The sequence below is a fragment of the Rhamphochromis sp. 'chilingali' genome (genome assembly GCF_963969265.1).
Source record: "Rhamphochromis sp. 'chilingali' genome assembly, chromosome: 10".
Lineage (NCBI taxonomy): Eukaryota > Metazoa > Chordata > Actinopteri > Cichliformes > Cichlidae > Rhamphochromis > Rhamphochromis sp. 'chilingali'.
In genome coordinates this window covers 9,790,247-9,817,401 of record NC_137937.1, presented here as the reverse complement: position 1 = coordinate 9,817,401, position 27,155 = coordinate 9,790,247, and the positions used below count along the sequence as shown (strand labels likewise).

Genomic DNA, 27,155 nt, shown 5'->3' with positions numbered 1-27,155 from the left:
CAGAATTGCATCCACCATACAATTGGTATCCAAAGAAAACTATAGACATTGTTACTGACACAACTGTTTGATCAAGCGTGTCAGGTTTTAACTTGGCAGTCACAGCCTTAGTCACTAAATGGATAAATCAATGAAACCCCCATTATTCTATCAATATAATCATCCAAATCCCATCTTTTTTTGTTGGACTTCAGGAACTAACTATGGTCTGTACCATAATCTGCAGTATGTAACCGAAATCTGAAATTCAAAGATACTAAAGTAATCATTCGAATAATAAAGTAATAATGCTATTATATGCCGTATATTGTCTGAATACAAGAAAGTCTCTGACTCAGTGGCCTACATGTGGGCACTGGAGTGCTTGGCACTATACAAGGCTACAATACTGTACTGGTAACCTTAATCAGGAACTCAATGGGACCGTGAAGGCTTGTACCCTGAGGCTGTACTGCAACGGAAAGGACAACTAGGATCAGCGGCAGTCAAGCCACAATCCAGGCTAAAGTATCCATAAACACATCATAAAGCTTGCATCCTGAGATGAGATGCTCCAAGAGTGCTTCAGGCAGCTGAAGACAGACCGTGATGAGGAACAGGAAGAGGAACTATCATGGATAATCAAGTCCCTGCATGGGTTGTACCAATTACTGAGGAAGAGGCTAAGACAAATCCTATCAGTGGCTAGAAAAGGCTGTGCCCGGGCGTTGGTTTAGCTCAGTGCAGGTAACCAGATGCCATATGACTGAGAATGGCGGATGCCGGTTTGAGTCCGACCTATGGCCCTTTTGACTCTTTCTCCACCTCTCCTTTACTTGCAATTCTTCACTGTACCTATCAAATAAAGCCAGAAAACAAAGAAAAAAAAACATAAGAGCAAGCCCCCAGCACCGGATCCAGGCAGTCTGCCACAGCCAACAGTACCCAAGTTGCAGGCTGTGCAAAGGTACCTCTGTACGGTAAATAGCAGCAGAATGTAAAAGCATAGCCAAGTCACTGGAATAGAGTGCGGGAAAAAGCTGAGCTGCATATGGACTAGAAGTCCCCAAGTACTGATGGGTGACGTTGCCAAAGGTGTTTGAGAATGGCAGGGCTGTGGGACTTCAAGTTCCAGACAGACAAGCAGCTACTGGCCAAACAACAAGACAGAGTGGTGGTTGACAAGGAGCAGATTACCGTTGAGATGGATGTGCCAACATCAAAAGAACAAGACACCTGGATTGAACCATATTGTTGTGAAACTGGGTGGATGTGTATTTGATGTGTAACTGAAAGGAGAACAAAACTTTTTCCTAAACTTTTTTTTTTTTTTGCAAAATTGGTGAAGCCTTATGTAAATATTTCACTGCTTATTTTACATATAGTTTTTTTCTCTGCAACCACTGTTCATTTACATAGATCAATCGATCGATAGATGCATTAAAGTAACTTCCCAGTTGCAAGGAAGGCTGCCAAGTTTCACGACTTGCATCTAAAAAGACTTAGTCAAGCATGAGTTGGCATTCCACTGAAACTGGAGAACACTGATCACAAACATTTCACAAAAGTGTTATGGTTTGTTGACAGTTTTGACACTGACGGTTGTATAAACTGCAAACGTCATAGAATTTATGTGACTTTCAGTTGGCGTCATTTTCCATGTTCAAAAGTAATTCCTCTGACATTGGTATGTTTCTGAACTTTAGGTCAGAAAGTGTAAAAATCTATAAAGAGCATTTAAATAGATGGATCGCTATTTCTAGTCTTGAATTCCCAGATGGATTGTAGAGACTTATCTGGTGCCATTCTTTGGTGTTGTAAGGTGGGGTTTTTTTGCCCTTTTTTGTATAAGCAATCAGAAACTAGCAACAGTAGCTAGTTAAAACTTTTGTTTTAATATGATATGTTTCAACATGGGTCCAGTACATCATTTGAGTGCATATTCATTGTTACCCAGGCTCATCAATCTCACAAACGGAGCCTTTGGCGGCCCTTTTTCACTCCCTGCTTTCAAGTCCTTTAATGCTATGTTAATGCAGGCCCTGCATTCACTCATATCTTGCTTTCGATTGGCTTGCCCGCTGCAATTTGCTGCTAATGGTCCAACCACCACCCCATCCCATTCCACCCCTTCTACCCACCTCCCTTTCCCCATTTTCACTCTCCTACTCTCTCTCTCTGGCTCACTCTCTTCTTCCAGCCTTGAGGCGTCCTGTTTCAGCTCCTTCGCTTTCACTCACAATGCTGTGGAGAGGGTGAATGGGAGAGGTGGAGGTGGTGGGGTGGGCATTTAAGAGAGCAGTAGGTGGGAGTGGAGTCTGACCGCAGAGGGTCTAGTGTTTAAGAGAAAGGGAATTCTCTCTTTCACTCACTCTTTCCCTCTCTCAGCCTCTCGTTCTCTCTCGCTCTCTTTCTCTCCTCACTGGCTGCTCAACATCAGCTGGCTCTCTAGGTAGACTCGAGTAAACACTCAAAGAGAACAGAGAGAAGAGGGAAGATGACAGAGCTGTCAGTGCTCTGAGAGATACAGACCGGTGAGAACATTTGTCAGGGCTGGCTGATAAGGCTCTCCTCAAGGCTTCTTAGATTGCTCATCGGTGGAGAGGCTGCAAGCATTCTCTTCAAGGTAAGTTACCTCCTTTACCTGCACTGAGCCAGTGTTTGAATAAGAGCAGAATGAATGGGCTGCTTCACTTACCTAATTAAGATCCATTTTGAAAAGGAAATGGCAGTGAATGACAACTTTAAACAAACTGTCTCAGCTCTGTTCTTCCATATTAGTGTATATTCAAACTTTTTCCAAAGATTTCTATCCTGTTTTGGCCAATTTTATGAAATGCATAGATAGTGCAATGGTTATTGGCATTAGAAAAAATCTTTTGATTATTCACTGGATTGTTTGCCCCCCAAAAATGAAAATTTGGTGTAACTAGCGTAAGCCGACCAACATTTCAGATTTTTGCTTTGATTTCTGAGGTGCTTTGACAGGTTTTCATGGCAGTGATAGTGACCATGTTGAAATCTATACATCGATCTCACATGGAGAATGTGTGGATGATGTTAGCAAAACCATTGCTTGCTCTGCAAAGCAGTTACTGTAATTCATTCTATGTTTTGTAATTCGAGCATTCAGGTTGTCTTAATTGTGCTTTTTACTGCATGCACCTGGCTGCCAATTATGTTTTACTGGGAAAAGTTTTTCCTCTTGTCGGCTGTTTCCCTATTATTACCAGAGAGCCGGTAAAAAAGAGTGATGTTTGTAGATAGAACAGTGTCATAATCTGCTGAATTATTCTACCTGCATTAGGGCTGATGCTGAGTTATTGTCTGATGGCACAGCAGTGCCAAGATGGTTAGTGTTACTATGCGCTTGTCCAACGTATGTGAGTGTGAGCATGCATGTGTGTTTGGACTACTTGCTGAAGTAGGTCCAGCTGTACACTTTATGGCTGCCAGCAGACAGTAGGCTTCTGTAACCCAGGAGACAGACAGCTGCTCTGCATTAGATGCTGCCGGTTGGTTCCTGTCCCAGATCTCCAACATACACAGTGCCTGTTGTAAAGCGGCAGCCTTACTGAAACAAACACACCAGCCTGGTCAGATGGCAAAAAATGTCTTTAGAAATAAGCTCTTTGATCGTGTACACAGACACAAATAGTTTTATTTCTTTAAGCTCAGCACGAGTTTGAAACAAATACAACAGGAAACGTGCTTTGTTTCTGCATGCATATGATCACATCTATGGATGAGATTGTCAGCAGCTCTGCATCACCCTGGCAACCAAGAAAATTTTCTAAGAAACCAAGTACTTGGCTAACCCTAGCTAGGTAGTTTTAATATCACAAACCTAACCCTACTTTTATTGATTGAGTTTAAAAAAAAAAAAAAAGGGAGTCCCTTGGAGGACTTGAACTGTGGTCACACATAGACATGTCAGTGGCATGGCTATATGCACAGAAATTAAAATGTGTGAAATTAGCTGGATAAAAATCACATTCAAGGAAATACAAATAATGGGGTGTGTAGGAGGAACAAAGAAACGTGTTTCTAAAAGTATAAAATATTAGATTACATGTGGTGCTTATGGGTTGAACACACATCTCCATGTGCTTCCCAACCTCTTATCATGAGTTCAGCTTCATGCTTTTGTTTCCAACAGGAGTTTGTAGAGAGAGAAACCATCAACCTGAGGGTGTTTGATAGACTAGTATGCTGACAGTAAATATGGGATTTTTAGGGTTTCTGCCAATTGTGGGGGGTTTTTTCTTCTTTTGTTGGACAGAAGATAAAACACTTAATGTTAGTCTTCTGCCATTTCTGTCAAAAATGTTGCCTTTGTGGTCACAACTCCCTAAAAGTGTGTTGGTAAAACACAGTAACATTAGCAGAATTATAGAGCTGTCATTGGTAACTGAAGCAGCAGCAGTATCAGTCACACCTACAGTATGAGGCAAAGACAGTTACTAGTCCTTTTTTCAATTTGTAAGAGAATAAAAGGCATTTTTGCTAAAAAATAATAATAATTCAGAAATACATATCTCTTAAAAGTTTTCAGTCTCGAAAACTTTATTTTGGGCCACTATAGGTTTTCCACCAAAAGCTGGTGAAATCCTTTAAGGTGTGTCAGCTGTTCTTCAAGGCAGGCAGAGACGGGATTTATTCATTTAAACTTTACACCTCGAAGCTGTTTGAAGAAAATCACATCCTCATGGTGGCTGATATCAAAACCTTTATCTACATCTTAGGGAGAATGTGAATGGGTAAGTTGGTGCAGAAGGCGAGAAGTGATGAGACCCACAGGAGACCCACGGGATACCAGGGGAGCATGTGCTGGATGGTAATTGTGTATGATGAGAAGATGCACACACGGGGAAGGAGCCTGGCTGTGTTTCAACAGCCGTCTAAGCCTTCAGGTCCACTGCAGACCTTTCATATCTTCCTTAAATATCTCTCAGAAGATTTACAAGTAATTTTAACCTATTTCCATGTCCAACATGGGTCTGAGTAATGTCGGTGTAACAGGAGTGCCATGTGACCATCACTGGCAGCGCAGGCTCGGCATATTAATGTTTTATGATGGTTTGGCTATGCATATAAGTAGCCACTGACAGTGACACTTGGCGTAACGATGAGTGGGAAACAGGCCTTTGTTTGGACAGCTGTTGGCTCCGAATGCTCCGTGCCCTACAAAGCTTTATTAGAGGGCGACTGTCTTTAACCCCACTTTGCTCCTCCACTGGTGATTGAGAATGAACAATAACGTGGATATTCACGATGACCCACGTTAGACAGGACTCAGGAGAAATGCTCTGGTTTGACTAAATGAACCTCATGTTTAATTTAGTCTGGTCTGGACAACCTTTACTGTCTCTTCTGCTGCTCCTCTCTTTGTCTTTCCTCATTGACATTGTTGCTGGTTTTTGATGAAATGTCTCGCTTAAATTATAAAGTTAAGCCAAATTTGACATAATTTATTATTTACAGTGCAAGATCATTTAATCTGGACTCTGATAACAGATTCAGGGTTTACAAAGAATAAGTCAGACTGCCTTTGGTGATCCCCTAATTTTCACGTAGGACAATAGCAGAACATATTTTTTTTATTTATCCTCTTAAGGAAATATCTACCAAAATAATTCCCCAGATCTAAGACACTACTATATGTGTAGATGTATAAATAAACAGAGTGTGCAAGTTCAAAGTTCAAGCGTAGTCTAGTGGTCAATATCTCAGCTATATGAAAGAAATGCAAAAACCAGCAAACAATTTCTCGCCATTGGAAGGAAGATATTGGGATTGATGATCTAGCTAGCAAGTTAAAAAGAACTTGTTTTTACATTACAGATACAACTACATATTGTAGGTGTTGTGGCATTTTTTAGCATCTATGCTTATTAAATGGTAGTCCAGTAGAAATTATATGAAATTTGTCAAAGTCTCACTTCAGTTCATATCTGATCATGTTGTATACTTCACTCCTGAATTGAAAGGCATCATCATAGGGAAATCATTCAGCAGGCATCCAGTTTTATTAATTACAAGACGATGATGTGTCCATTTATAAGGGCTTTGCTTTCCTGTTCTCTCTTTTTTTTAAGTATTTGTCAGCCTTGGAATTTACACCGGTTCTTCAGAAAGTTAATTACAGCGTTGCCCCTTTCCCACTAAAGCTTACTCAGATTAGTCATCACCAAAAACAAAGGCACCCCGTCAAAGAAATCCAGTGTTTTAACCATCCCAGATGGTTGTTCCTCTAATGCTAATGGGTAACGGGAAAGAAGTGGAAGTCTTGGAGCTGTTGGATCCGGGATGCCTTTGTATTGCCTGGCCCTTCACTGAAGGCAACCAATAGATGAACATTTGTGGTAGACACTTTGCTCTGACACTTTGCCACCACCAGTGACCTCACACATTGGAATGTATTAGCCATAATGTTTTTGAAACGTGATGGGGGCCCTTTCGAGAGGGGCAGACAATTTAAATTTGAGAAAATGGTAAAAAAAAAACAGGGAAGCCAATGAAGAGCCGACCCCGGGCACCGGGGTCATTAGGCTCATACAAGTGTCTGAATGGAAGGCACTCCCAATTTGGACATGCAACACGCTTCAGGCTTTCATTGCAGACAAGGACAAACAGATGTCCGTGTATCACAGCCAACATGCTTGCTTCCATTGCTACTGAAGAGGGGGGAAAAATCTTTTCCATCCAGTTTGAATAGAAATAGCAAATAAACCTCCAGTGTAAAGCCGTGTAAAGTGCTAAAACATGCAGTCTTTGAATGGGCATGAAAACTCTTTGGCATGTTTGCCCAGAAATGCCTACATTTACCATTCCGGTTACTCTGGAACTCAGACATGTACGATAGTTGACATGGGACAAGGCCTGTTCCCTGAGTTCATATTGTTTTCATCTGCACATGAACAGATGTGGGTTAACAAATAAATTTGTCAGTAGTGACTTGCTGTCGGAATTTTCCCATTCCTGAGTTTCATGACTAATAGCTGGCACCTCATTTCTAAGCAAATAGTGGCCTGTGGCCCAATTCCGACCATGTGGAAAAACACATGACCCTGTTGTTAGCTGAAACTCTTGATTACATAAAAACGTACACTGTTCTTACTCACACATACTGAGAGAAAATATAAATAAATAGCTCCTGTTTTCAAAGAAAAATCTTATACTTCTAACTATTGTCTGTCATAGTTTTATAAAGACAAACATCAGTATATGAGAAGAACCATCAGTGGTAAAGGTTTTGTTCTTGAATGAATTAAAAGAAATGATCGTGATTGGGGATGCCCTAAAAATCTTTATCCAACAGCCATTGCCAGTATTTCTTTTTCTTTTGTTCTTTATAAAAAAGTGACCTGTTTTAAAGTTTGTCATTATCCAGTTGATCCAAAAATGACAGAAGTGATAACCGCGAATACTTAATGGGAACTGACAGTGATGTAATCTTATCTGCAACATGCTGATATCAGTCAACAGCAACAGTATCATCCAATACCAATATTCAGCTAATATATTGGTACATTGCTAGAAAACAGATGAAAGTTGTTGACTGTATCTGATGTAAATTAAAAGAAACTAATTCCTGACCTTTGCGTGTGACCCACTGCATACTCAAAAGTATAAAATGTCAGTCATGTAAAATTAGACAGATTGCAAGGAGATATTACACCCACCTTGCAGCTGATAAAGCCAGGTGTTTGTTACATGGTAAGTTTAGACAAGTGCCTTCAGTTGACATCAATACCTCTGTATAGCATTACAATACAAGCAGCACTAGATAAAGTCAGATTTCTATAGTAACTGTAGTGCAGAGTACACAGTGAGGAGAGGAACTAGGTAGAATGGAGGGCCATGAGTACACAAGCGTCTGGAGAAAATAGCAGGTGGACGTGCTCTAAAGGCTACTCATATGAAGCTGCCAAGCCTCCACACCACACAGGGGTCACACTAATAAACAGTCGGTCACCAGCAGCCAGCATGTTAAAAAGCTCATGAACAATGAGTAGCATCCAACCTCTCCATCTGGACCCAGTGAGAACAGCAGTGCAAGACCGAGGCACCGCAGGGGAGGAGTCATAAAGAATATTAATGGGCATCACAGTAAGCCATGACTCAGATCACAATGCTGTAAAAACTCCGCCAAGATTTGAATGTCTGCTGTACTACTGACTCAGTCTCGTTTGTCAACATTCATTTTCTCCATATCTTTGTGTCAAAGTGGGAAATTGGTTTTGGTTGAAGAAATAGACTTTCTGGGGGCAGTTTCAGTTTGACACGTCTGCTGAGGCTTCAAATCACTTTTTGTGAGACAGGGCACAGCATTGGCAGAGCACTCTCTCTGGTATCGAGATAAGTGTTTCTGCCGGCATCTCAGATACAGCCTCCCATGTCCACCTTATCAGCCGCAAACACACTAACCTCCACTAACTCCCCCGCTATCTGTGTCATCGGATCCAATGGGGTCACAGTGGAGGGCGAGCGAGCGCTGTCTCAGTTTGATGAAACCAGTCTTCTTTTCATCTATGAAAAACAGACTACTTCACTTCATTATTCTTTAGAAAGTCAAGGTATTGTTTTTATTTTCCATAAGAAAAGCAATAAGCAAATAACAGACACAGAGAGTTTTGGTGAAAATCATAATGTATTTAAATCAGGCTAAAGGCACTGACATGAAATCAGTTGTTTCTCTCAATCTTCAAATGGAAAGAACTGGGCGAAGGCTGCCACCTGGACCCCAGATCAGGACTAAAATAATCTTGTTTTCCTTTATTGTTAACGTGAGTAGAGAATAAACCATTTGCAAATAATTGTAATTTTAAAAAAAGCGGAAAAACTTTTAATGGTATTTGTATTCCAATATCAGCTTTTGGAACAAAAATACAGATGGCTATTTTTAAAGAAAAATACTAGTAAATCCAAACCTTTTTTAGTCCAATTAACAGTCCAGAACTGGAAGATATTAATTTTACTATCATGAAAACAAAGACAGCTTTTAACATTTGTGCAAGAAATACTGTTTAAAACAACTGATAATGAATTGTTGGGTTTTTTTCACATGCTATTTATGATTTTGTCAGCTAATGAATTTAGCAATAAATGTGTTAGCAAAGATACCTGCTAGACATGCAGCATCATTAGCATTAATGCCAGTGGGAGTCTGACAGTTGATCAAATCAAAGTGCACAAAGATGCTAAGTGTCATGGTCCTGCGACCATGACTCAGTGACTTTATGTTTATGTTCTTTATTGTTATTACTTTCATTATTATTCATGGCTGTTTTGGGATGGTTTGTGTTTGGGATTTTAGACACTGGGTTCTGGGTTTGTGCTCCCTCTGTTGGTCCCTGGTGTTAGTGTTCCCCTGTCTCGTCAGGTTAATCAGGTCCAGCTGTTTCCCCCACCTGTGTGTGATTTCCCAGTGTCTCTTTGTGTACTTATAGTGTGTCATTTCCTCTGCTCCTCGTCGCGTCGTCTGTGTTCATACCTGGTGTAATCCCCTGCGTGCTCTCCCTGCTGTTCTCCCTGCTGTTCTCCCTTCATGCTCAGGTTTGCTATTTCTTTGTGTAGTTTCTCCCAGTTAGTTCATCCTTAGTTCTGTTTTACCATCCCCACTTTATATAGGATATTATCAATAAATCACCCTCACACCTGAATAAGTGCTGCGTTTTGAGTCCTCCTTTCCACTCTCCACACGGCCGCTGCCCCGGACCGTGACACTAAGACCCTCTGTAAACTGAAGCAGACTGCTGTCCCTGTGTGGCTACACATTACTGATCGTGATCGTGCCTTTGCTGTAGTTGCTCCCAAGTTGTGGAATGATCTACCCTTGCAGGCCTCTTCTCTCTCCGAATTTAAAAGTCTGCTTAAAACATATTTATTCGCTGAAGCCTTTGGCATTGATTAGAGGGGTTGACTCAATTTGTTTTAACATGTTTCAATTTATTTTAGTTTTTTTAGTTATTTATTTTATCTTATCTTATTTTAATTTTCTTTACTTATGCTATTAGCATGTACAGCACTTTGTGAACTCTGGTTTTATGTTAAAGTGCTTTATAAATAAAGGTGGTGTGGTATGGTATGGTATCATAAAAAGAGTTCAGCTCAAAAGACTATGATTGTATGAAATACAATAGTTTTACACACTGATCTAGCTAATGTTATTACTGAAAGCAAAGTCTCATTGATCTTATTTAGATAATAATTGACTATGCATGGACATATTATGTAAGATTTCAAGGACTGTGTTAAGTATGTAGGTTGTATGTAGTCATTTAGCCTTAGATCACAAAAATGGACAAAAACATGTTGTTTTGCAAGCTCTTGTTTTTGTAAGCTCCTGGTTTTGTGCTTTATAGTTTTATGACCGTAGCTTTCTTGACTTTTCTGAAGTGACTATACAGTATGGCTACTGTAGCCCAAAATGCCTTTAACAGCACAAATATAATCAAGACTATCTAGCTCAGTGGCTTAAATTAGCCTTTTGAGGACGAGCAGACAGCAGCTAGCAGCCATACTTGTCAATCAAAGCAGGAACAGACCTTATTTTAAGCTTCAGGACAACACCAGGCTGTAAACATGTGAATTCTGTCCCATATATTTAACATGGCAGTCTAAGAAGATGGATTTGCTCTTGGAGCATTTTGCTTACACCAAACCCAACTTTAATCCTAACCACCAAAGTGAGCTGCTAGGTGGTAAGTTTAAGATTCTTTTTCTTACTGCCAGGTCTAGAGGCATCAGCTTTGTGCATGGCAATATTATTTATCTTGCACAAAGGGTGACCAACAGGATCAAGATGAAAGTGTAACCAGGACAGTGAAGTTAGCACAAACTGCCCTGGAACAACTCAAAACCCAAACCTGACACATCACAAGGTTGTTGTATTTTCTCGGTCAATCTTGTTTCCATGTGGCCAGTGCTGTTTCCTTGTTGGTTAATGATATTACCAGTTTTCTCCTTTTCTCCAAATGTGTACTTCCTTCTCTTTTAGACGGAAGTTTGGGTTGAAAGATTGGCGCGCTGGCTTTGTTCTCTTCCTGCAGACTGCAAACGTAGAAACCAGAACTTTTAAACTCAGGGCCCAGTGATGACACATTTAATTGTCACTGGAGTCCACCTTAGTTGAGACATCTACCATATGGCAGGTCCAAAATAAATCAGGCCATGAAGCTGTTACTCTACTAAGGCAAGCATAAATGTATAGCAGAATAACACAGAGCCACAGTCACTACTGGTGGATAACAGGAGCAGCGTCAACAGACGACGCAGCAGCCATCTGATAACTCGACAACAAACAAACTGAATAATGAAGCAGTGTGCCCCACTTGATGTGTAAATGTTGTAAATATTCAATGACTACAACTACAAATCAAGTCCCAGGACTGCATGTTAAACAGGTCTGATAGGATGCACTTGCTTTCTTTTCATTTCTGAAGAATTTATCAAGCTTGCCTAGTTTTGTAGGTCACTGGTGACAAAAACTCAGCTTGCCTTCTTTGGTACAGAATACGGATCTGGGTCGCTATAAGAACTGAATGCAGCCTTATTGTCTGGGGTTCTTTTCACCTTGAGATTCTGTCACACTATAATAAGGGAAAATGACCAGGAAATGGGCCTCAGTCACGGATACGGAAAATGTGTTTTTTTTCTCTTTATCCTACCTATATTTAAAGGGTAATGTCACATCCCAAGGAGCCACAAATCAAACTAAAGAGCTAAACCCTGCTGACAAATAAATGAACATATTTATCAAAATCAACCTGCCTTCAAGGTGGGATAAATCCCCAACATACAGCATCGCTGTCTGATATTGATTTGACTCTTGTTTTTCCATCAAGGTCACAACCAGAGAGAGATACCAAATTGCTGAGGACAGCACTACAGCTATGAGTTATAATCATCAAACACAGAAATGATTTTCCAGGAGGAGGCCTAGCTTGAGTCGGCTGCTCAATGACTGATCAATGATACGGTTGTTGCTTCTTCTCAGAAAAGGTTTTAGAATTTTATCACCTCGTGCTTTGGAGGACACACACTATATTTCTCTTTCTGCCTTCTTTTTATGGTCGATGAGGCTGTTTTGCTGAACTGCGTAAAAGCCTGATGGCAGAGTGAAGAATGGCTGGGTAGATGCACTGTTAGTAGACAGGCCCAGAAGCCATCAGTTTTGGCTTGTTTCCTTGTGTAAGGTGGGATAAGGGGTGAATGAACAGGTGAGATGATGAGTGCAGGATGTGGTTCAAATGTGGCAATGATCGAGCCAGCCAATGATATCACGGCAAAAGAGATGGAGCTCCACTCTGTCTGCTCTTTTGAAAAGTCTTGCTCCAGCTTTTGCCAAAATTCAGATTCTAGCAGTTAGTTAAAGTCAGCAGGTCACCACATGCTTTGCATATTAAAGTGAAAGGCCACTCCAAACTTGCTGCAAATTCTGTTTCAGAGGAAACTGTACAGACTTCACAAATTATATGATTTCGATATAGCGGGTAGCTACGACTCAGAAGTTGGAGCATGTGGAAGATTTGTGGTTTGATTCCTGGATGCAAAGTATCGTTGGGCATGATAATGAATCCTGGGTTGCTCCGAATGCATTGTGACACAATACACAGTGTGAATATATGTGTGAATGGATGGATGAGACATGTTGTATAAAATGCTTGGAGTGCTGTACAGAGAAGATGCAATAAAAAGTCATTTTACAGTTGTAGTCAGAAGTTTAAATGATTCATGATTCTGTTTCTTTAAACTGTTCTTTTCAATGGTGGAATGATTATACAATATACACCATTAATTATTACTTTAAAAATAATTTGAAAAGAAGTTTGAATTTATTTTGTATTTTTTTCTGATACACACAAGGTCAAAAGTATACCTATAAACTAAAATATATATACATACACTCATTTAAATCTTCCAATAAGTAGTGCTGGAAGTTCTCCAATATCCTTACTTGGCAAGGCCAACTTTTTGTTAACTCTGTTTTTTAGTGATCATAATTATCTTCAAATACTAGTTTCTGTCTGCAGCATAAAAAGGATTTGTTTGACAGCACTGATTTGGATTGATCAGCAGTCAGGATCTATAATGGAGAACTGTAGATTTACACAGTTTGGGAAGGACTCTTGGAGAAATTTGCAAACAATGACAGATTCTAAAATCATCACTTCAAACAACTCTATATAAGTACAAAATATTCAGATTTGTCACCACTTCACCAAGGTCTGGAAGAACACCCAAAACAGTCACACTCAGATGAGAGGAAATTGGTGACAGATATTTGTGAGTCTCGATGGTTCACGAAGGCTCAAGTCTCCTCTGTGAACTGTAACCTGGTGGAACACCAGCAGTTTACAGTTCACAGTGAAGCATGTTTTACATTACTGTAGCTTGAGACCATGACAGACCATGACATTAAAAAAACTTCTGCTCCAAAATAGACACCTGCAAGTTTGCCGAAAATTTGCAGCTGCCCATGTGGACAGAATTCAGGGTCAGATGAGACAATGGGTGCAATGACAAGAGGTATTTTTGGACAAGTGAAGACGAGACTTTAAAATTTAAGAACACATGAAGATGAAGCAGGCAAATATTAAGCTTCTTGAATGGCTTTCCTAAAGCCCCAACCTCAATCAAGTTAACTATGTTTAAGTCACGTCCATGCAGGGAAACCAACCAGTTTAAATGAACTCTACCTATTCTTTCAAGAAGAGTTGTAAAATATCCAGCCAGAGCGATGTCAAAAGCTCATCGATGGCTATCAAAGTGTACGGTCAAGTTGCAACTTGCTAAGGAATGTTTAACCAAATAGAAGTGTGGGTTATATGTGTACGTTTGACCATGTGTGGATAAGAGAAAATTCGATATAAATTCAAACTTGTGTACCCAGTTCTTCAGGTATAGAACTCTCTCTTCACAGTATGTACAAAAATCGACAATCCCTGCTAGAAACAGTGTATTTTAATCCAAGCCATGAATTATGCCCAACATGGACCAAGTTGTTTTGGTGTCTAAATCAGACAATATACAAAATCAAAAAGCAAAGAGCAGCCTGAAGTAAACATTTGTCTCATTATCACATGATTTTTGTTGTTGCTGTCACCAGCTATTGTGTTTTCCAGCCTGCTAGATTGTAAAGGTGAGTCTTTTTAGCAGCAAAGTAAAAGCACTTGCTCTCACTAGGTTGCGATCAAATTCATTTTGGATGATACTGAATGAAAAATTGTGCCAAGGGATTATTTTTGAATGAAAATAAAATATTGTAAATTTGTTAGCTTTTTGACAGCTAATCACTACCATCACTGACCAAAACCCCAAACTAAAGTGTTTAGAGTTTTCCTCTGTGTGAGGTATAAAACGTCAAGTGTCTCTGTAGCGCTCATTCACAATGGGGCGATTTAGATCAGTTGCACCAAACGCTTGTGGGCCAGCAGGTTTCCCTGGGTGAAATTCTCCTCTCATTCAACTACAAGGCAAGCAACAAGCTTTGTTACTGTTTGAGAAGCTAACTATACAGCAAAACTAAGTGAGGGAATAACAAAGCAGCAGCAGTCAGATTGTATCAAGTCCATGTCTACAGTGCCAACAACCAGCTGCATTAGCATAGTGCCAGGACCACAGGGTGCCCATGAAGGAAGTCCAAACAGACGGATCAGCTCTGTGTTTCTCAGAGTCACACTAAGATTCCCTCATTCTGATTGTTCTGCTTCATATTAAAAACGACTTTATGGCAACTAAGAAGAGAAAGATCAAATCAAAATATTTCAAGGGCTCAGTGGAAGTTTCTTCTCTTCATCTATTTCTAAGTAAAGGCAACTTCTGCCAGAGCCACAGAGCTCGTACAAAGCCCACTTTGGTCTCTGGGGGTTGGTTTCTCTTAAAGGTCCATGTGGAGAGCAGCCAGCCTTCAAAGTGAGAAAGCCAACCATCCGCCCAGAACTAAAACCTTAGCAGCAACTCAAAGCAATTTTCTGGCTATTTTGTTGATTTAATCCCTAGTTTGTGATGCTTGGGCACAGCAGTGTGACTGTATTAGTGTCTTGTGTGTGTGGAGACAGGAGGATGGTGGGGGGAGCTTTCACACCCCTGAGGGCCCAGATCTTCAGCACTCCCATATTAGAACTTTTACAGTCTACCCATCATGGAGGCGTTCATCCCTGTCTGTCTAATCATGGGACTGGTAATGTTGTGGCTGAGTAGGGGGTGAAGCTGTGGGATCCTTCCAAGCTGAGCTCATCTGTCAGCTTGCCTAATCATGCGTCAGGCTGAGATGAAGAGAACAAGTGGAATGTTACCTGCTGACTGTCACCCTGTGGATGTGAAAATGGCCAGTTAAGATGATCTTGAATCCCACATCATTGCAACTAAGTCTAGAGAGAGGAGAGCAAATTAAACCCCTCCATACATATTCCACTGCAATCACACATTTTTGTGTCTGCTTAGCTAGACATTTTCATGTTGACTTCTAACTGCTGCCATTAACCTTTAAAGTAGCCAAGGCAAACACTGGTTTTTATTAAAGGTAGGAAAGGATCAGTGTCAGCATCTCTGACAAGGTGGAGAAAAAGCACAATTATATAAACTCAACCTAAGCCAAGCTCCTCAAAAAGTAACGAGTCTGTGGTGATGCATGGAATCTATATTTGTGGTTTTCTGTTATCCTCTTGGTTCCAATTGCTGAAAGGGCCAGGAAATTTACTTTACTTTACATTTCTGCATGTAAAAGAAAAACAAGAACCAAAATGCTTTAAATTGTTTACATCTACCAAGTTCACCAACACCAATTAGCAAAGATTTAGACAAAGGGTTCAACCTCTTTTAAGACAATTTTCAATGATTTTGAGCACCCAAATATGAAAATATTTAACAGTAAAACAAATGCCAAAAACGGATTTGATTTGATGTGCAGCATATTCTGGTTTCTGAAAATGTACATTGTATGTGGCCAGAACAAAACCCATCCCTCACCATAGACATATTGCTGATGACCTGATAGATTTTAGGGTCTGGAAATGGGATGACAACACCTTATTGTGTACACTTTTTAAAGCTCTATAACAAAGGCATGCATATAACAAACCTGTATATTCAAATTTAATATAAGATCAAAGCAATAAACAGTTTGTTTTGTTTTGTTTTTTTGTTTTAATCCCACAAACTCAGCACATTTTCCAGCAGACCTTTTTAAATAATCATGTTTCAGAAGCATTAAGAATCAAGTTACAGAACTAAAAGAAAACCAATTGGCTTTCAAGGGGGAGCGCTCTGGGAATGCTGACCTGCTGGTTTGCAGGAGTGGAAAGGAAGTTCATCCAGGCCCTCTGTGCTTTTATAGAAAGACCACAGATGGTTTAGCTATACACCAGTATTAATCTGTCAGCTTGGTTTGTGTTCTGGGCTGGGGGGAATAGAAGAGGTTCTACACCATGCAGGTGTTATTGTGATTGTTTGTGTCATGACAGCCCGTCTTCATGAATGCTTCGCTTAGATCCATAAGGTCACAGGCCAGCCCTTGATCCTTCCCTGGAAACAACAGGGTGTATGTCTCGTCTATTGAGAGCAGAGGGGCAAAAACGGGTAAGTGGTAGCAACAAGAATAGAGATGGGAATTTATTAGAGGCAGGTAGGGGGAGGTGTCATTATCATATTTCTGTCAAACAACCAAAAAGGAGCCCCAAGCACTTAGTGACTGTAGGGACAAAGAGGATGAGTCCTCCAGAAGAACCTGGATAAGGGAGGTGTAGCTATCGCTTGTGAACAGTTGTGGAATGTTGAGAAAGAGAAAAAGAAAAAAAGCAGCATAGTCAGACAATGAACAACAGAATTTTTAAAATACAAACTATTGGAGCCAGCAAAAATGTACATATGTATGTGTGTGCAATCATGTGACTTTTTAGTTTATTCTATCAAGAATGGCAGCAGAGAGAATGCAAAACATGTATAAATACATGTTTGTTTGTTTTTACATGTGAATGTAATAAAGATATGAGACAAACCTAATTTCTTTCTCAAAATTGGTCCTCTGTTTGTTTGTACTTACTCTTTCCTATAGGAATCTGGAAGGGAATACCTATTTGCTACTAAACTCATAAGCTGCAGTGGCAGGGTGTCATCATGGGAATGAGAAGTTTCTTTTTGGGCTTCTTAACTGTGGCCCTCATCCTCCAGTTTGCCACTGCTGGCCTTGTCAGGAATGTCATCCGCCATCGCAGAGAGGCTCTGATGCCGAAGAAAACCCAGGAGAACCTCACACTCCCCCATCCTGACCAGCCGGTAGTTTTCAACCATGTCTACAACATCAACGTCCCCTCCACGTCGCTCTGCTCTGTGGACCTTGACTCACCAGGAGGTACTGACCTCAAGCACAAGACCGTCCCAATGGAGATGCAGAACACCGAGCACATGGAACACACGATGGATGGTGACAATCAGATCGTTTTCACCCATCGCATCAATATCCCCAAGCAGGCATGCGGCTGTGAAAACCAGCTGCCAGACATCAAGGCTATCCTGAGCAGGCTAGAGATGCTGGAGTCAGAGCTGTCTAGTCTGAGGGAGCACTGTACCAGTGGAACAGGTTGCTGTGGAGCTCAAGTTACAGGTAAGTCTACATCTGTTACTGTATATGCACTCACTGTAATTACAAGTGTTATAATGACAGTGTGTTTACTGTACATATAGGCTCACGTGTGTACAGGCATTTTAATAAACATCGGCAAAAATGCACAGAAAAAGCTTTTGTCCTTAAAGGTGCACTCAATAAATCTTTGAGGTTATTTGATAAAAAAAATAATTCTCTTTTAATTAACCTATTAAAAATAAATATGAGTGAGCAGCAGTTTGTGGAAGCCACCATGTTCCCCAACATATCTATCTACAATCTACTGAAGTGTCCCATCCATCCATCCATCCATTCAGTTTTCACAGGGTCGCGGGGGGTGGTGCTGTATCCCAGTTGTCGTACTGAAATGTATTATTAAAATTTTTACATAAAAGAGGCATTTTTGGTCGCTGAAAATAGCAGTTTTAAAAAATACTTTCCAGGAAGAGAAGTTTGAGAAACCATATGTGGATTAGGAAAGAGAAGAATTTGTCTTGCAACATCTATAATAATATGCAAGTATGCATCTTTATGTCCTTTTCTGATGTCAAACTAGGTGGGAGTTAAGTTAAAGCTGCCCAAGGTAGATTTCTTTAAAAGACTATGGTATTGCATATTTGAAGTGAGTATGACTTATATGGCACATAAGCTATACTGACTTATATGACATAAAAGTCCTATGCCATCGACATAGGGCAGCACGGTGGTTAGTACTGTTGCCTCACAGCAAGAAGGTCCTGAATTCAATTCCACCATCAGGCCAGGGTCTTTCTGTGTGGAGTTTGCATGATCTCCCCGTGTTCGCGTGCGTTCTCTCCTCTGGCTTCCTCCCACAGTCCAAAGACATGCAGTTAGTGGGGATAGGTTAATTGGAAACTCAAATTTTCCCATAGGTGTGAATGCGTAAGTGAATATGAGTGGAAATGGTTGTCCATGTGTTAGCCTTACAACAGATTGACGTCTTAGGGCGAGAGGCAGGTGTACCTGAAACCTGAAGGTGTACCTGACTCTGAAAAAGGATAAGCAGATGGATGGAGGATTTGTATGACATGCACAAATGTTTTTCATCTCTCAAGACTGCCCATCAAAAAAAAGAATTGTCAGGCAACTAATCTGTAGACAGTAGCCGGTTATCAAAAATAAATAAATAAATAAAACAACTAACTGTTATTGAAGTACATAATTGTGCAGTCCAAATTCAGTTTCATCCAGACAACTTATGGTTGAGTTGAATATTTAGAGCAGAAAAATATAAATAAAGTATGGTGCCTGCGCTTTGAGCTTATATCTCCTTACCAATATAACATTTTTATTTGGGGAGTGATGAGTAATTATTTCCCAGACTTCAGGTGGATGTTAGAGTGGTAGAGGGGTTAAAGAAGGAGCTGGTGATATGGGGCAACAGCAGCACTGACTTGTCAGTCATAATTACAATTTTGGTTCCAGGTTCTATATTGTATGGCCATCTGTTCATAACCATTTAGTAACCAAGTTAGTCATCAGGTATTGTTACTTTAAACAAAGGGCATATGCATTTAATTTCTTCATTAAATTAAAATGATGTTAATATTTCTTGTTTAGAAGATGATGTCAGTGTTTCTGCCATGTTTGCTGGGCAGAGGCTCCAATTACTTAGACTTCACTTTTAACACAGTAGCTTCTGTTTGTTTCATACTTTTACAAAAAATATTATTACAGGACTAAGTAAAGCAGTGCCAAACTGGAGGATGAGTAGTGCACATTTGCAATAATTTAAAAGGAAATCCTTCTCTTTTTTGCCATTTCTCAGGTGAAGTGTCCTCAAAGCCCTACTGCAACGAGCGCGGAAACTGGAGTACTGACACCTGTAGTTGCGTATGTGAGCCTGGATGGAAGGGCCCCAACTGCACTGAACCTGAGTGCCCCAGTGACTGCCAGGACCAGGGCCGCTGTGTAGATGGCAAATGTGAATGCTTTGAGGGCTTTGGCGGAGATGACTGCAGCATTGAGCTCTGCCTGCTGGACTGTGGCGACTACGGTCACTGTGTTGATGGGTCCTGCCTCTGCGAAGACGGTTTTATCGGTGAGGACTGTTCTCAGACCAACTGTCTCAACAACTGCCTGGGCCGTGGACGCTGTGTGGACGATGAGTGCATCTGCGACCATCCATGGGCGGGTTTCGACTGTTCTGAACTCATCTGTCCAAACGACTGTTATGATAGAGGACGCTGCATTAATGGTACCTGCTACTGTGAAGAGGGCTACACTGGGGAGGACTGCGGTGAGCTCACTTGTCCGGGCAACTGTAACGACCACGGGATCTGTGTGAATGGCCAATGTGTGTGTCACACTGGCTACACTGGTGAGGACTGCTCTAAGCTCACCTGCCCCAAAGACTGCAGCGAGAAAGGTCACTGCTTCAACGGGAAGTGCATCTGTGATCCCGGATTTGAAGGTGAAGATTGCTCAGTCCTCTCATGTCCTGACAACTGCAGCAACAGGGGACAGTGCATTAATGGAGAATGTGTATGCGACCTAGGATATCAAGGTGAAGACTGTAGTGAACTCTCCTGCCCCAACAATTGTCAAGACCGTGGCCACTGTGTGAATGGGCAGTGTGTTTGTGAGAAAGGTTATGCTGGTGAGGACTGTAGCATCAAGACCTGTCCTAAAGACTGCATGGGACATGGAGAGTGTGTGGACGGTGAGTGTGTGTGTTTCACTGGCTTTACAGGGAAAGACTGTGGTGAGTTGACCTGCCCCAATAACTGCCTGGACCGTGGTCACTGTGTGAATGGGCAGTGCATATGCGAGAAAGGTTATGCTGGTGAGGACTGCAGCATCAAGACCTGTCCTAAAGATTGCATGGGCCGTGGAGAGTGTGTGGACGGCAAGTGTGTGTGTTTCACCGGCTTTACAGGGAAAGACTGTGGTGAGTTGACCTGCCCCAATAACTGCCTGGACCGTGGTCACTGTGTGAATGGGCAGTGCATATGCGAGAAAGGTTATGCTGGTGAGGACTGCAGCATCAAGACCTGTCCTAAAGATTGCATGGGCCGTGGAGAGTGTGTGGACGGCAAGTGTGTGTGTTTCACCGGCTTTACAGGGAAAGACTGTGGTGAGTTGACCTGCCCCAATAACTGCCTGGACCGTGGTCACTGTGTGAACGGACAGTGCGTTTGTCATAAGGGTTTCACTGGTGAGGACTGCGGTGAGAAGACATGTCCCAAGAACTGCCTAGATAGAGGCTACTGTGTAGATGGCAGCTGTGTGTGCTATGAGGGATTCACTGGTCCAGACTGCTCCATATTAACCTGCCCAGAAGACTGCCACAACCAGGGGCGCTGTGAGAATGGAGTGTGTGTCTGTGATGAAGGATTCATTGGAGAGGACTGCTCAGAGGGTAAGACAGTTTATATATACTTTCTAATAAAATCATTACCTACACGAATAACTTTCTACGCAACTTTACCCATGTTTAGGGTTAGGAAATGTTTTAGCTACATTCTCATCTGTTAAAATTCACCAGATCATTGGCAACACAGTCTTTGGGTAGGTGTTGGATTTTGTTTTGATCAAACGATTAACAAGTAGTCCATCTGCACCTAATGGACAAAGGTCACTCTTTTGAGGATGTCAATGTTCACATTATGGAAAGAGAAGACAGATAGTTTGAAAGAGGAGTCAAAGAAGCCATCTATGTCCACTGTGAACGACCATCTTTGAACAGAGGGCGGGGCTTACGACACAAACTGTCTGCCATCTATAATCCAGTTTTGAGATCCCTTCTCAGACACCTTAATGCCCACTCACATCCTGGGCCAATTAACCTCAATAAATCACATGATAGGGTGGGGCTAGATTTTACAGTGGGTTAACCCAGAACCTTGGCTGATTGTGACCTACACCCATTTTCACACCTTGGTTCATGTGATTAGGTAGAGGATCAATAGGGGGTCCATGACCCACTTGGGGACACTCCCATAGGGCTTAAAATCTGGGACTCTCCACCAATTGCCCTTAAAACTGAAGAAGCTTCTTGGATGAAATGTCTCCAAGGAAACTTAAAGGAGTCCAGACACTTTTCTTTCCAAGCTCCTTAGACAATAGGTAGTTTACTTAAATAAAGACTCCTTATGTAATATTACAGAAACTTTAGCATTAAAATACACTTAAATAAGGTTTTTTAGTCTGTTGGTAGTGTGTGCCAAGAGTTCAATTTTATTTATATAGCGCCAAATCACTATAACAGTCGCCTCAAGGCACTTTATCTTGTAAGCTACAATAATACATACAGAGAAAAACCCAACAATCATATGACCCCCTATGAGTAGAGCTGGGCGATAGAACGATAACGATATGTATCGCGATATAACTTTTACTCGATAGAGAAATTAAACTATCGCGATAGACCTTGCCGCTCTTGTCCTCTTTAAAAAAAAAAAAAAAAAAAGGTCAGCCAATCCAAATTAAGTACCGCAGAGCCGAACCAATCACAGCCGCAGCGTCACGTCGCGTGACTTGTTACGTACAGCACAAGTGCCAAGCCACACATGTGTATTTGTTTGTGAAGCAGCCAGCCACCCTACCGCCCGGGTAATGGAGGAAATGAGTGTGCCGACTAGAAAAATCAACCGAGCGTGACCGAAGGTTACCAAAGAGAAAACAGATGATGGTTCCAATGCCGGAGAGATTGTCGAACGGAAGAGCCATAGAAGTTCCGTAGTGTGAAGGTATTTCGGCTATTTCAAGTCTGACAAAAAACAGAGTAGCGTGCACTGTAAATTGTGCCGAAAGCAAGTCTGGAAATACAATAAACTGGTGCATGCGTCACACTGTGCGCCACGTTATTGTTTCGGTGAAATGAATTTCTACAATACTGTTACTGTTAATTCTACTCTCTGCAGTGTTTAAATGCTCACATATACACACAGTTACTGTCCCTCCACACATACGACTCGGTTCTGCTTCTATGCCCCAGCTTTGTTTACTTTTTCCCACCGAGGCTTCTAGACTTCTGATTGGCCAACATTTCTGCATGGTTAGGAATCTAGCTCCACCTGCTGCTTTGGCATGTTCATAGCAACGTTTTCCTTCATTTCTGCCTTTATGTGTGGACGGGATTATTTTTTAAAACGAAAACGGAAAATCTCCGTTTTCAAAAATACCCGTGTACGTGTGGACGTAGCCTCAGTCTCTGACTGGAAGCGCTAATTCGTCATTCGGCTTTTGTCAGACTAAAGTAACTGTTAAAACTGTTTGAAAAGCTAAGCTATACAACAAGGAGAGATTGAGAATTTCCTTTTAGTTCTCAGTTTATTTGATACTGACAAAAGTTAGTCAATTTTGTCTGTTCTTCTGTAAAACAAACTAAGATTTATTTTTAGAATTAATATTTTGTTTCTAAGTGGAATTGACAATTTAGTAGTCTGTTTCGTTTGTTCTATTTTGAAACTTAAACGCTTTAGCGGCTGCCTTTTGTGTAGTTTGCAATATTTGCCTTTATTTATCTGAAAAAGTCTCATGTTCCTTAAGTACATCTACCCTGTTGAACTTCATCCATCCATTCGCGTCCGCTTAATGGATGAACTTATTATGGGAAATAAATATTTAAATAAAAACAAGCTGCTGATTATTTCACATTTTACTTGTGAACAACGGCACATTTAAATCTTACAAATATAGTTATTTGGCTTATATCGTGATAGATATCGTTATCGCCTGAAATGAAAAAAACATATCGTGATATGAAAAAATCTTATATCGCCCAGCTCTACCTATGAGCAAACACTTTGGCGACAGTGGGAAGGAAAAACTCCCTTTTAACAGGAAGAAACCTCCAGCAGAACCAGGCCAAGGGAGAGGTGGGGCCATCTGCCGTGACCGGTTGAGGAGAGAGAAGGAAGACTGGCTAAAACAGCAGCTTTAAGTTATGGTGGCTTAAATTGTTTTAATTAATGAGAGGAACCTTTACAACAAAAAAAGTTTAAGAGTTGTAAATTTGTTTCATTTCTTGTGTGGGCAAGACCTAAAATGTGCATTTTCTACATTTATAATTTTTTATTAGATTGGATTATGTAGTGCTGACTAGGCAAGAAGCTGACACTAGGTAAATATTTATCTTATCTGAATTTATTTTTAGCCAAATATGCCAAATAAGTGAAATGTTAAACTTTTAGCCATTTGACTTGTGACAGTATAAATTCACATGTATCTAAACAATTCTAGACATTTGATTGAATTGGTTTATTTGTAAAAGCAATCACCAGTACCAAAGTAATTTACTGTGACTGGGAGTAACATGCCAGATTCTTTGTTATAGATCCTGGTTCTGCCGGAGGTTTCTTCCTGTTAAAAGGGAGTTTTTCCTTCCCACTGTCGCCAAAGTGCTTGTTCATAGGGGGTCATATGATTGTTGGGTTTTTCTTCGTATGTATTATTGTGCGATCTACTGTGCCATATAAAGCACCTTGAGGCGACTGTTGTTGCGATTTGGCGCTATATAAATAAAATTGAATTGAGGTTTCTAAGGCAATTTTTGCCCTTAGGACTAGGGATGGGTATCGATAAGATTTTCACGATTCTGATTCCATTTTCGATTCTGTTTAACGATTCGATTCTTTATCGATTCTCTTATCGATTCTTTTTAAAGAAGGAGAACACTAAGGTCGATTAGCTTAGAACTTTGTTTTATATCTTCTCTTTGAACAAGATAGAAATTTAGGAGCAACATGGCCTTACAAACCCAACAGTGAGATCTTAAAAGATCCACAGCCTACGGCTCTTCAATGGGGTGTCACAGGGTCCCCAGGAAAAAAAAATTGTAAATGTAAAATAATAAAATAAATATTCTTCTGTAGCAATAACAAAGTATAACATAAATTATTCTGTAGCAATTACACAAGAATATCCAGTAATGTCCCTGCCAACATTAAACACATTCACTTACCGAAAATCGGGGGCATCTGCTGTGGCAAATGGGTGCAAGCCTTTTACCACAAACTTAGTCACTGCTCGGTGACATTCGTCTATCCTGGCCTGAAAGGAGACGCTACCGGTAGACTGCAGCGAGAACTGCCAGCATCTGAGCCAGCCAGACTCTGTCTGTCTCTCTCATCATGGTCACCTAAATGCAGCGCACAGTAATGGCAGGTTTTGTAATAAGGTAGATCATGCTAACATAATATGCACTGTTAGTTGATTATTTACCTGCCGCATTAACGGGAGAGGACGTGCAAACGTTACCGCTGCTGCTGGGTTGAGATTCACGAGTCCGGAGCGGAATTAAAAACACGACATTCATTTAAGGTCATCGCGTGTTTTGTGAGCAAATGCATTTGCATATTCGTAGTATTTCCCCCCTTAAATGAATTATCTACTTTGCAAATATTGCAAGTTGTCATCCGTTCTCGTAAAGTATAACCAAACTTTTGAGTGTTTAAGCCTGCCAGGTTTACCTGCCAGGTAAATGACGCTCCGCAACGTGGTGACGTCATTCGGGGCGACTGGAATCGATAAGGGAATCGTTTGCAAAAATGGCAAACAATTCCAAGGAATTGAAACAGTGGGAACCGGTTCTCAACAAGAACCGGGTTTCGATACCCATCCCTACTTAGGACAAAGCCTTGTTATGTTTTAATCCCTGTTTTACATTGGCAAGTATGTCATTTTCGATTTGTGGATGATGATTTCTCATTACAATCAACTTACCTAACTTTTCCCAAGCTAATATAAAGTCACATGGAAAAATGTTTAAATGCGGTTTTGGAAGCTGCTGGTTAAAAATCAGCTCTTTAGTGGTGAAGCTTGAATTTGCACAGAGACAGTATTTAAAGTTCTAAAGAGCTCTGGTTACACCACAACTTACATTATCGCAAAATAGGCAGCAAGCTTGTATATTTGAATTCAATAATGCTATAAATTAAAATAATGAAATACCATAATAACCCTAACCATTGGATGGAAAAAAGTTTTTCTGACAAGGACCAAAAGCTATTTCTTTTTTCTCCAAAGCAGTCCTTTTTGCCTGTCTCCAAAACATAGAGGGCTAGTATTTGAATTTTTTCAGATTTGGGAAACAAAAAAGGAAAAATGTACAAGAACTGTAAGAGTGAAATACACAATACCCTGTGTGAAAAGTAAAAAAGAAAGAGGAGAAAGAGAGGTATGAGGAAAACGTATCAACTGTATGCTGGTGTTACCTTTTACTTATGTTCATCTGTTTAGGCCAGGCAGTAAATACTTTAATAAAAACTTCCTAAGTTTCATGTTTAGAATAAAACTTTTTAAAAAGTAACAAAAAACAAGCTTTTATTAAGGTGAGGCTGAAAGTCCAAAATCAGGGGAAAACAAAATGCATAAAGCCAAAATGGAACAAATCAGGGATAACACAGGCAGATAAACAGTACAACACAACAAAGGACTAAGGCATACAAATGACTTAAATACACACAGAGTTAAGGAAAGAAATGGAAAACACCAGAGTATACAGCAGAAAGTAATTAGGGACATCAAGACAAGGGAATCAAAACTAAATACAACAAACACGAGTGAAGAGAATATCAAAATAAAACAGGAAGTAACTAAACTATGGAACATCTAACACCATGACAAAGACTTAACAACAAGACACAGGGAAGACAGGAGAGGCGGGATGACTGAAACTTAGTAAATAACTTAGAAATAATAACAATTCTTGTGGATTACAAAATAGACATAACTAAAACTGAAAAACCTCAGAATGGAATCATGGAAATAAAAACAAGAATACAAACTCTGCAAAATCCAAAGGTGAAGCATTCCAAGAATGTAAAGCTCACTCTCTGGGCATTATTTACTTATAATGGAACAGTATTGTATTTTGTATATATTCATTTTGTTTTCTTTGTTCTTTTTAAAACTACGTTAATAACTTGTAGTGCAGTAGAACATAATTAAGGGTAGCAGATAATGGATATTTACTTTGATTACATACACACTATGGAGAAGAAGGCAATAGATAACAGGTATTCATTAGCTAATACCTAGGCATGAATAACTTGAGCTTATTATATAATATTATACTACAGAATATTTTTAACTGACTAGCCAACTAATTCTCTGATCCCCAGCATCCCCGCTAGGTTTGGGTTTTGTTTCAAATGCTACATAGGTACATTTAAAAAAAACTAGAACATGGTGTATCAAATGAAGTGTCACATTATGGTGGTAATATATACATTACCCAAACCAAACTAAGCTCTAGGTGAAACGGTAGATGGACTGGTTCTTATATAGCGCCTTTTAGCTTACTGGAGTAGTCAAAGCACTCTATACAACATCCTTATTTGCCAATTCATACAACCTTTTTCTACACCTTGCTATCTAACACTTACCCATATTTATCCTCTGATGAACATACTGGAGAGAAACTTGGGATTGAGTATCTTGCCCAGGGATACATAGGCATGCAGACTGGAGCAGCCAGGGATCCTACCACCTTCCAATTAGTAGATGACCTTTTCTACCTCTGAGCTACAGCCACTCCGCTGTGAGCCACCAGTATCCACGTGGATATAAAGAGGTTAAAGTTATTCGTTCCACAGAGCAC

General features: G+C 40.5%; 1 protein-coding gene across 4 annotated transcripts in view; it reads left to right on the top strand.

Moving 5' to 3' along the window:
- Window positions 1–2,167: 2,167 nt before the first annotated feature.
- Window positions 2,168–27,155, top strand: part of tncb (tenascin Cb) — a 59,294-nt gene continuing 34,306 nt past the window's right edge. For 2 of the 4 annotated variants that reach the window (XM_080893581.1, XM_080893580.1), the window contains exons 1-3: window positions 2,169–2,605; window positions 17,039–17,587; window positions 19,377–20,969. In XM_080893581.1, the coding sequence (XP_080749707.1) occupies window positions 17,101–17,587; window positions 19,377–20,969 (2,080 nt within the window). In that variant the 5' untranslated portion in view covers window positions 2,169–2,605; window positions 17,039–17,100. Of the gene's footprint in view, window positions 2,606–10,554; window positions 10,686–17,038; window positions 17,588–19,376; window positions 20,970–27,155 lie in introns of those variants that run through there. The other 2 variants (XM_080893578.1, XM_080893579.1) reach the window with 2 other exon arrangements.